At 45.5% G+C, this 12,170-nt stretch overlaps 1 protein-coding gene across 5 annotated transcripts in view; it reads right to left on the reverse strand.

The window, feature by feature from the left end:
- Positions 1 to 7,143: 7,143 nt before the first annotated feature.
- Positions 7,144 to 12,170, reverse strand: part of rnf123 (ring finger protein 123) — a 112,898-nt gene continuing 107,871 nt past the window's right edge. For all 5 annotated transcript variants that reach the window (XM_026166582.1, XM_026166581.1, XM_026166580.1 and 2 more), the window contains 2 exons: positions 9,454 to 9,539; positions 7,144 to 7,825 (listed from right to left, as the gene is read on the reverse strand). In XM_026166582.1, the coding sequence (XP_026022367.1) occupies positions 7,726 to 7,825; positions 9,454 to 9,539 (186 nt within the window). In that variant the 3' untranslated portion in view covers positions 7,144 to 7,725. The remainder of the gene's footprint in view (positions 7,826 to 9,453; positions 9,540 to 12,170) is intronic.

Below are 12,170 nucleotides of genomic sequence, written 5' to 3' on the forward strand. Positions count from 1 at the left end.
GTTTGTTTGGGTGTGACCCGGGCCCTGTTTCAGGAAGCCGGTTTAGAAAATTCAGAGTGAAAAACGATACGCAGGGTTGAGTAACCCCGAACTGTCCAACTCGTAATATTCGGTTTCAGAAATGCTGATAACAATTAGTTCAGTCAACGCGGAGTTGCTTTAACCCCAAGTTAAGCGCGCGCACGAGGATACATAAAGCCCTGATTAGTGGAGCACAGATTAAGCGAGTCACCATGGAGACGGAGGGAAAGAAGGCGCGGTCAATGTATTTTACAGCGCTTGAGGCCGAAATTCTGATGGCAGCATATGCCGATAACATGCAAATTTTGCAGAAAAAAGTAACACAGCCTCAGCTGCAAAGGAAAGGGAGCATGCATGGCAAAACATAGCCGACAGAGTCAATGCGTGAGTGTTAATTTAAACATTGATCGAGGGATTTCCACCCATTCAACACGTTATTTTATTATAATTTATTTTGTATTTTATACCTTTTATTTTGTGACGTGATGTGAGCACAGGTGCAACCCAACAGGCCCCAAACGTTCCTGGCAGCAAGTAAAAATGAAATATAAAAATATAGTCCAAACAGGTAAGGTGTAATTGTATTATGAGCCATAGTGCTTGGTCTGTTTGTCCCATGTAAATCAATTGCAGTTAGAGGCTACATTAATTTCCCCTCTGTAAGCACTTATTGAAATTATCTGAGCACATTACAAGTACATATTTGCTTACTCTGTATGCTCAAATGTGGCCCGTTATAGCCAACAGAAAAAAAGCGGAGGCCTGAAAAACAGGTGGGGGTCCTCCACCACCACCACTCACAGAGGCTGAGCAGTTGGCTTCCACATTTGTGATAATGTTGGCAGCATCACATATGATCTTCACAGTGCAGAGAACACAAATTAGCATCCATTACTATAATGAAATAATTTGTTAGTTTGACATGCTACAGGGAACTATGTACCTGCACATTAATGCTGTGGAAAGACTTCCTGTTCACATAGTCTCCTTCATTTACTGAAGGAGCAATGATTGGAATGTGAGTGCCATCTATACAGCCAATCACGCCTGGGAACCGTGAAAATAAATGTAAAATTTAAGTAGTAGTTCAAGTATCACCACATCATGAATTAAGTTTCGTTCATCCTGATACCTGCAATTTTGTGGCATCCCTCTTTGATAAATCTTGTGGGTCTGTGACCGGGGAACACCACAGACGAGTACAGGAGACGTTTCAGTGCAACTGTAACATTCCTGACTGCCCGACAGACTTGGAAACGTGCTCAGCGTCACCAATATTATACAGAAAGCTCCCGTTTGCAAAAAACCGAAGTGCAATACAAATAATATGTAATGAACTGAGAGCATGTCCGCGATGTGTCACATGAGCAATATTAGGCCTGAGGATGTTATTCAAATAAATTATAGATTGTGCTGAAAAACGGTAACGTTCGCACAGAAAATCATCAGGAAATGATAAAATGTCCGAACGCGCTCTGATCACTCTCTCCCGGCGGAGAGCTCTGCGGAGAATTTGGGCTTCAAGATCTACTGGCTCTTCAAGGAAGGGGCACGCCATGTCTGACACTTCCTACTGTCAGGTTTCTGACACAGAGGCGGAGACAGTCAGGGTTAGTTGAAGTAAACCTGCTAGGGGGCAGGTTAGCTTCACGGAGTGTGTCGTCATAGTGACTCACTGAGGCTGCAGCTGAACTCGCTTTGTGAAACCGAAAACCCAGAGTTTTCGTTAACTCAGCGTATACTTACTCAGAGTTTGCACTAAACCGGCTTCCTGAAATAGGGCCCAGAGAACTCAGCCATCCGTTTACCTCCACGTATAAGGTCGCAGCTGGAGGGGTGGAGCCTATCCCACACAGAAGAGGCCAATCACAAAACAGCATGAAGCTGTTATGCAACTTTAACTTCAGGAGTTAAAGCACCCAACAAAGAAAAGTAGTTCAGTGAATCAAAGACAACAAATGAAACCTAGTTTTAAACACATGATAACTGTAGAGCGTCCGACACGTGCTCATGTTGACCTTTGACTTCATCACGTCTCCTCCACACTTTTCCTCTCAGCTGAGCTCCAGTCATGGCGATCTATAGTCTGACATGTTGTGGCTTCACTCAGGTGAGAGCGCAAAATATGAGTGGCTCGTATATCTAATAATCTCAGGAGCTCACAGTGACTAATAACTGCTGTGTGTTCATAACGCTGAGTGTGAACAGGTGATTAGTCAGCAGGTGTGAGGCTGAGGGTCGGCCAGCAGGTGGAGACAGAGCTTCATCTTTAAACCACATGCTGTGATCGCTCATCATCAGCAACAGAACAACAACAACATAAACAAAAATAATAACATTGAACACTTATCTCACATGTAAAACAAACACACACACACGTTGTGTGCTGCTCCTCCTGGCAGGTGGAGGTGTGCTCACTCTGCCTGGACGAGCTTGTTTTCAAGTTCCAGTTAACATGGAAACTTTTCCCCGCTGCTGTCATTGACCCATTTACCTTCACACACACACACACACACACACACACACACACACACACACACACACACACACACACACACACACACACACACACACACACACACACACACACACACACACAGCCATTTGTGTGCAGGTCTTGTGCTCCTCCATCGATCAGGGGAAACTGAAGGCTCCTGTTCCTCTATAAATACTCTGGCTGTCCTTGTGCACGTCTCCTTCATCTTCACCACCGCTCCTCTTCCTCCCTCTCTCCACCCCTGCTGCAGCTATTTCTGTCTCAATCTATAAACTCCGTCCACCCGGCCTGACCAACAGGTCTCTCTCTCACACACACACCACAGTTTAAATCTGGTGTACAGAGCTGAAGGTTTCAGATTCAAAGCAAAGCTGAAATATTTCAAAGCTGCGTCTCTGACCACATCACCCGCTCGTACAGACCGTCGTATCCTTCCCCAGCGTCCTGACTGCACCGGTTACAACCTGAACTCTGTGGTTTCACACAGGAACAACACTCAGCACGCAGTCACTCCGACGAGCACAGAGGTCATCCACCGGACTCTGAGGCTTCGGCCATCTTTGTTTACGGGTGTGAAATGAGGAGTTTGAAGCCGTGATGAAGAGTGATCCTGTGGCCTCTGTCCACTCCGCCTGAATCTACATGAAGACAACTGTGAGTGTGAACTGCAGACTGTCCAGTCCAGGGGAATAACCGAGGTCAGTGTGACATCTGACTGGATGCTGTGTGAGTGCAGTTTGTTACACATCGAGTCAAAGCGCTTTCATTAGAAAACAGCAGTGAAAGCACAAACACAAAGTCTGTGAAGCAAACGCACACACAGACACAAGATCATTTCATGCGGAGCACACTTCTCCTTCGCTGTTAAATAAAGAGGACATAAAAACGCTGCACGCACACAGACGCACACACACACAGACACACGCGCACACACACACAGACGCACACACACACACACACAGACACACACGCGCGCGCACACACACACGCCCTGACAGATATAACTCTGACACACTGTGAAATAAGTGTTTAAAAGTTTAGACACACAACAGCAAGTGGTTCTTCATTGTTTGGCTGCACTGACACCAATCAGCTGATGCAATCAGCTCTACTTTATGCAATAAAATCTCTGCTGATGGATGTCAGGATTTTCTATCATGTTTCATAAGAAACTTGTGTTTTTGGTGTGATGTGCATGCAGATGCTGGAAACTGTTTGATTGTGTTGGGAAAAAAGATTTTATTACACAGTGAGCTGATTGCATCTTACAAACATCCGTTTGCAGGCAGATTTCACGGCTCGGTGAGGAACAGCTGCAGTGTTGGACTCCAGGTGTGGTGACTCACACAGGCTCATTTACAAACGCCAACATCACGGCTAACAGCTGGATTATCCTGTTTCAGTGCAGCTAGCCAAACAGCGAACAGCCACTTCCTGCTGCAGACGGTAACATGGACATCCTGTTACTAGTTAGCTAACATAAACTAATGCGAGTCTGTTAGCCTCAACCAACCACAAGACGTCACGCTCCGTACTGACAGAAGATGGCGCTAAACATGTTTTAAAACTTTAAACATGGTGTAAATGAGCCTTTATGTGGGCAGCGTTTCATGTCCCCTTCTTAAATAATCAGGCCCCATCTTATCTTAATGACCTTGTAGTACCATATCACCCTATTAGAGCACTTGGCTCTCGCTCTGCAGGCCTACTTGTTGTTCCTAGAGTATTTAAAAGTAGAATGGGAGGCAGAGCCTTCAGTTTTCAGGCCCCTCTTCTGTGGAACCAGCTTCCAGTTTGGATTCAGGAGACAGACACTATCTCTACTTTCAAGATTAGGCTTCAAACTTTCCTTTTTGCTAAAGCATATAGTTAGGGCTGGACCAGGTGACCCTGACGGTGCCGGTTTCTTACAGCAGGTCTTTGAGTACGGTAACTTAGAGATGTGTTCAGAGCTCCATCACCTCGTCTGCTCCTTCAGCGGGGTGGTTTCTGCTGCGTCAACGTTCAGGATCTCACCCAGCGATCGACACCTGACTAGGGATGGGTACCGGTATCTGGGTCTGGTTCTGACATAAACGGTAGTCACCAGACCGAAAAGCAGCGCACATTTTGGTGCTTTTTTTTCCTGAGATGTCATACACTTTGGATCATTTTACCTTTCCAAGGATAGTAGGCGGGTCCAGGTACGTATTCACAGCAAAAGATGCAAACTCAGCAGCAACAAGTGCTTTAAGCTGATACTGTGATACTGTCAAAGGAGGTAACTCCTCAAATCCGATGAAACACCTGGCGACGCATAGCGTTTTTTTAAAGCTGAGAAATGCGCCGTATTTGATAGCTTGCTGCGAGACCTCACACCGAGCACATCTACTGCGGGTGTGGTGCCTGTTATCGGACCTGGAGTTAGCAACATCCCCCAAGAACCCGAAGAGGAGAGTCCTGGCCCCTAGCCCTGCCAGTGTAGCAGAAATGATGAGGATGATGATGCAGCAGCAGCCGTTCTTCTCTGCGTGAGTAGCTTAATGTTGTTCGTGTGTAATTTACGTTGAGTAGGCTAACCACGTTATTACATTAATGCATGTAAGGTGAACTAGCAAACATCATCATAGCTACATGCAGCTGTCTTCTTGTCTAGCCAAAAAGGCTAAAATGACCAAAGAAAAAGTGGAAAACAGCTGAACATGAGAGGTTTTTGGACAAAGTTGGTGTTTTTTCCATTGTTTAAGCACTGCTTCCAGCCAAGAGTGATGCCATATATGCCCCATAGCTGCAGAAAAGGCTAACATTGTTATCTTTTTACAGCTGAACATGAGAGGTTTTTGGACCAATTTTGTGTTCTCCATTCTTTAAGCACCGGCACAGTTTCAAAAGTACCGGTTTGGTACCGGTATCGGATAAAACCTAAACGATACCCATCCCTACACCTGACAGGCTGAGAACAGTGAAGTCTTTTCTGTTTGTCCCATAAAGGAAGAAAATCGAGCTTCACGTCAGACTGCGGAGTCAGCACTCTGAGGTCAGGTGGCTCGGCTAGCAAGAAACTCCAATAACTAATCAGTAACAATCAATAAATTCACAAAATGAACAGAGACGGTTGCTGGTTCAGGATAAATAATTTAATGTGGTTACAGGAGCCCGGAGCGGCACACAGAGGTGCCGCTAACACGCCATAAACACGCCGCGGGGGCACGCCGTCCTCAACATGCTGAAAACAAAGTGACGGCGTCGCATTCAGACTGTGTGATATGAGGCGCCGTTTGTAACGTGAAATTAACGGCAACATTTTTCCACATTTAGCTCAAAACCTTACAAAAACATGTTTTTGTGAAGAACTTTTTTACATTTAGTAAAATATTTTTTAACTTTTCATATTTAAAACACAATTTTAAATTTTAAATCTAAATGTTACAGGAAACTAAATATTTAGGCTAACATGCAAATTTATTGTACGGATCAACGGAAATACCAAAATAAAAGCTTTACGAAAACCTCCGGTGCAAAAGTGTGCCGGTATTGGTCGGATTATGTCTGCTCTCCCCCTCACTTCTCATCGCCATGAGCTGCTTCACTTCTTGCCTACGAGCATGTCCGTGTGCTGCAGCGATTGTGAAGTGGAGACTGCAGCTGCTGAGCGCACTACTGCTGAACCTTTGGATGGCCGACGAAACGGATCTTCGGAGGTTCTCAGCTAAATCGCTGCTGGTAGGCAAGAAGTGAAGCAGCTCATGGCGGTGAGAAGTGACCAGCAGGGGTCATTTCACACCTGATGGTCACACACAGCCCCGGGGCTGTGTCTGCTCTCTCCCGGGGCGTAGCATACCGATGTTTTGTCACGTCTCGCGGCGTTCCTGAGGAAACTTATGGTCCGCGCCGGGTTATGGCTGAATCCCAGTGGACGGTCCCGCGGTTATAGACGTTCCAGCCCTAAAGCTAACCATAACCTAACTTTAACCAGCAGCTAAATGGCGTAAAATAGTGTTGTCCAAAGTGATTTTAAGAAAATGAACCATGTGTAGATTGAGTCCAAACGGTTCTCATGTGTTCTCCTTTTTCCCGAGGTTTTCGTAAAGCTTTTATTTTGGTATTTCCGTTGATCCGTACAATAAATTTTACATGTTAGCCTAAATATTTAGTTTCCTGTAACATTTAGATTTAAATATAATATTTAGATTTAACATTCAAAACTGTGTTTTAACTGTGAAAAGTTACAAGTATTTTACTAAATGTTGTAAAAAAAGGACTCGTTTTTAGCTAAATGTGGAAAAATATTGCAGTTAATTTCAGCATGTTTCATTTTACAAACGGCGCCCCACAGTGTGAACATGTGTGAAATCATAACTGTGGAACTAACAGCAGAGTACAGCGAGCACGCAACGACTCCTCCAGCAGAAACACCACCGTCATCATCATCAGCGCAGTAATCCGGATACACATGTGCGTCTCATCCACGCCAGGTTCAGGTTTTCTCTGATTCGTGGAGAACAGTTCAAACATCTGCTGACGGTTTGAATTTTACTGATGAAGAGCAGCCTGTAGTTAAAGGATGGACGTTTGCTTATTTAACCGATTTGAACAGGTCACATGTTTCTGTGTTCTGCTGTGAATGAAGTTTATGAGACCTGAAATCACTTCTTAATGATGTGGACGTTTATCTTAAAGCAGCTTTTCAACAGCAGTGACGCCCTCTTTGTTTGTGACACTGAATCTGGAGCCTGACGGTGATAAGGACAGAAACGCTGTCACAGCAGGGTAACAACAGTCCAGCAGGCGTGTGTGTACAGGTACAGCTCTCTGAGCTGTGGATCAGGTGGTGATGGAGGACGCTGGATCCTATCTGCGGTTGTTTGGCTCTTTGTCGACCTTTTCGTGTGTTTATGTGAGTTTTGTGTGTCTGTGTTAAATTACTGTGGGAGTCCTGGAGGAAGCCTTCCTCTGCTGAGGATGAGGTTCTCCTTTGTTTCCTGTTTGTGTGTTTCTGCAGAGGCGACACGCCTGCATCCTGTTGCCCTGTAGCACTGTGTGTGTCTGTGTGTGTGTCTGTGTGTGTGTCTGTGCGCGTGGTGTACTCGCTTTGACAGGTGGAGGTGCTGTTGTGCTAATGTGACAGCTGGTTCTGTTGCTGCCTTCACATCACTGCTCTGGTTTTTTGTGTGTAGTTATGGTGCCTCATTTCACCCTGCATGTGTGTGTGTGTGTGTGTGTGTGTGTTAGGAGGAGGCCGGCTTGCTGTAGTCCTCGACTCCGGTGATGGTGGCCTTGCAGAAGAAGCAGTCCTTGTTGTTCATCAGGTGCTGGTTGATGCAGGCTCTGCAGAGGAAACAGGAAGTTACGCTGATCATGTGATCGTCTGCAAACAGCTTTGAGCATGTAAGGTGTTTATGTGTGACTGAGCTGCGCTGACACATCTTCGTTTTGCTGTTGGAGGGTTACTGTGAGCACGTGCAGCAGCGAGCTGCAGGTCCACCTCTGAGGGCCAGGTTGCAGCTGTGGGAGGCGACCTGCCTCCAAACACTCAGACAGATGAAGGCGAGCCAGGACCTGCTGGCTACGTCATGTGCGGATCTCTTTGTAAGACGACACTTAGGTCGTGCTTTTGGTTCTTTGGGATGATGCTTTTCACCGCTCTGCATCACTTCCTGCGCCCACCCCATCAATGAGCCATATTTAAAGAACAGCGGCTAACCTGAACGACTCTAACGAACCTGTCGGGGGATTTTCTGTCTCAGGGTTTATCAGATTGTTCCTGTTGTATTTACTCCCTCTTCAGCACGTTCTGAGCTCTGCATGGACGAGCACCGACATACATCAGAGATCTTTTACATCCCAGCAGGTCCCTGAGGTCATGTGATCAGGGCTTGCTGGTTGTCCATCATATGAGGCTGAAAACAAAAGTTGACAGAGCTTTTGTAACTGTGGCCCCCAGACTCTGGACCCCTCTCCCTTTGAGCTTCAGCTCTGTGGACTCAGCAGTCTCTTTTATAAAACAGCTAAAATCATTTTTGTTTCTGTGTTTTAGCGTTTCTGTGAAGCACTTTGTGATTTTTATTTTGAAAGGTGCTATACAATTAAATGTTACTTTAGATGTTTTTTAATGGTGGTAATATTGGTTTGAAGGTTTTGGCTTTTATTTTGAAAGGTTCAGTAAGAATAAAGAATAATGTGGCAGAATTAAGATTATTTTTCTGACGGTGTTTAAGTCGTTATTGAGCCAAGAAAGCTGCCAGAGGACTGACAACACACAGCTGTCCAATCAGACGACACGACGTTTGATCCGTTTTGAAGCTTCGTTTCACCCGGCGTGATGTGTGACACACACTGAAACCTGTCTGTGTGTTTTAGAGGGGCCCGAGTGAACGCTCAGAGCTGCTCTCACGGGTCCGTTTGTCACGAGGAGGAATCAGCTGGTTCACCCGGTGACAGCGCTCTCCATCATGCTGCAGCAATCCATACGGCCGCTGAGTCGGCGTGCCAGCTCAGCTAAATCAAGCGCACCTTCAGGATAGCATGAAATATGCATCCAGATATGAACGAGGTCTGCGCCCACGGCGGCGTCCAGCTGCAGTAAGGAAACAGCTGACTCACACACACAGGTGAGAGTGTGCGAGTCAGCCATATCTGTGTGTGTCAGGACGTCTGCAGGATCAATCTCACACTTTCAAGATCCTGCTTGCCCCACACTCGCCGTCACGTCATCAGCTGTACCGAGCAAGGCATTCTTCATCGCCGTCTCAGCGTCCTGTAAACTCGGGATGTGCTGCCCGCCACCAGCATGTTTGAGACTCAGAATGTGGCGTTAGTGCCAGTGTTACGATAAGGTTATGGTAAGGGGTTGTCTATTATGTCAATTAGATATGAATACCCGACGCGTGTGTGTGTGTGTGTGTGTGTGTGTGTGTGTGTGTGTGTGTGTGTGTGTGTGTGTGTGTGCGACTCACTTGCAGGACTTGTGTGAGCAGGGCTTGAAGATGGCAGAGATGGGGTGGGCGTAGCAGATGGGACAGAGGTCTTCCTCGCTGGTGGGCTGAGGACAGAAAGACAAACTCATCAGTCACTTTGTTGTCTCTGTTGCCGGCGTTCGCCCCAGTGCATGATGGGACATGTGAGTTAACGCCGCGGGCGCGAAGGGAAACACTCTTCCCGCAGACATCAACACCCGCTCTTCACACTCGCTGCCTTCTCAGCCCATCTGCTCCCTTCATATGTTTTCACTTCACAACCTTTCTTCACTAGATTCAGCCTCCACTCCTCCTCACCTCCTCCCAGCACCTCCCTGGCACACATCTGTAAAGTTTAGGTGCCGGTCAGCGTGCTCATCAACAGAGTGAAACTCCCACAGAGGGGAAAGGTCACACTGACAGTTTAACAAACGGCACAAGCTGTTTGGTCTACATAGATCATTTAAAGTCTGCATCGTTAGGGGCGTGGCCTTTGACTGAGAGGTGTCTGATAGGCTGAACTGGACCTCTGCATCCTGTTTGTGCTGTTGGAGCCTTTTGAATGAGTCATGTGACCAGTAACATGGCTGCTGTGAGGTTACTGTACTAACAGAGCGTCCAGAAGGCGGAGCTCCAGTTTCTACCTGGGCGTGACTGCGTGCCCATCAGCAGCCGTCTCTGCTGCTGTGGATAACACCAACACAGATCTCTACCTGCAGAAAACCAACATCCATCATGGTAACGCTGCCACAAACCTGTGGGTGATGCTGCACCCACTCATCTGAGAGGGAAACACAAAGACTTTCAAAATAAGAGAGAAAAATGTTAAAAATGTGCATAATGATTCCAGCCTCCCAAATCTTGAGCTGCTCTGTGTGGCAGCAGTTAACACGTCCACACAAATCCCTCCTTTATGTATTCCTTCCTTTGACTCCCACCCTCCCGCTGTCCACCCGTCTCTCTCTGTTGCAGCCACACAGCACGAAGCCTCCAACCTATCGACACCTGGATGTCACGCCTCCACCTCCTCCTGCATGTCCTCCTCTGTCACTTTTCACCACCCACTGCACACAGCAGTCAGGCTGCTGCTGAGAAGAAAACCTCCTGAAATAATCTCGTTCAGACTCTGAACACACCGTCATTTGAATCGGTAGACGAGCTTTAAACATTTTTTCTTTCAGAAACAGGTGGAGTCTGTAACACTGTAACCTACTGTAACTGTAACACACTGTCACACTGTAACCTACTGTAACTGTAACACACTGTAACTAACACACTGTCACACACTGTCACACTGTCACAGTAACACTGTAACCTACTGTAACACACTGTAACTGTAACACACTGTCACACACTGTCACTGTAACACACTGTAATACTGTAACCTACTGTAACTGTAACACACTGTCACACACTGTAACACACTGTAACTGTAACACACTGTAACACTGTAACCTACTGTAACTGTAACACACTGTAACTAACACACTGTCACACTGTCACAGTAACACTGTAACCTACTGTAACACACTGTAACTAACACACTGTCACACTAACACACTGTAACACACTGTAACACACTGTAACGATGTAGGCGATACGGTCTCTCAATCACACCACCACACAGTACTGACCCACACATATGGTTCTTACACACACACTGGACTTTCTGGACTTTGGTTTTGCACAACACTGGTCACTATATTCTTCATTTCCGGTTAATACTTGTACAGCTGCTGTTATTGTGTATATATTTATTTATATTTAGATTTCTTCATACATTCTTATATAGTTCTATATTGTGTATTGTGTATTTTGTTGTACAGTTATTTTATTTTCAACTTTAATTTATATATTTATCTTTATCTTATTCTTCCCTGTGTTGTACAGTTATTTCATTTTTAACCTTAATTTATATTTTATTCCTTCCTAGTTAAATTTACCCTTTTTAATTTTTCATATTTATTTCCTATCTTATTCATAGCCTTTTCCTTTTTTGTTTTCTTTAGGTCACGAGCAGTTGTCCAAGCATTTCACTACATATCGTACTGTGTATGACTGTGTACGTGACAAATAAAATTTGAATTTGAATTTGATTTGATAACTGTAACACACTGTCACACACTGTCACTGTAACACACTGTAACTGTCACACACTGTAACTAACACACTGTAACACTGTAACACACTGTCACACACTGTCACACACTGTCACTGTAACACACTGTAACACTGTAACACACTGTAACACACTGTCACACACTGTCACAGTAACACTGTAACACACTGTAACACACTGTAACTAACACACTGTCACACTGTCACACTGTAACACACTGTCACACACTGTCACACACTGTCACTGTAACACACTGTCACACACTGTCACTGTAACACACTGTAACTGTCACACACTGTAACTAACACACTGTCACACTGTAACACACTGTAACACACTGTCACTGTAACACACTGTCACACACTGTAACTAACACACTGTCACACTGTAACACACTGTAACACTGTAACACACTGTCACACACTGTCACTGTAACACACTGTAACACACTGTAACTAACACACTGTAACACACTGTAACAAACACACTGTAACACACTGTAACACTCTGTAACACTGTAACACACTGTAACACTGTAACTAACACACTGTAACACTGTAACACACTGTCACACACTGTCACTGTAACACACTGTCAC

This window comes from Astatotilapia calliptera, chromosome 5 (genome assembly GCF_900246225.1).
Source record: "Astatotilapia calliptera chromosome 5, fAstCal1.2, whole genome shotgun sequence".
Taxonomy (NCBI): domain Eukaryota; kingdom Metazoa; phylum Chordata; class Actinopteri; order Cichliformes; family Cichlidae; genus Astatotilapia; species Astatotilapia calliptera.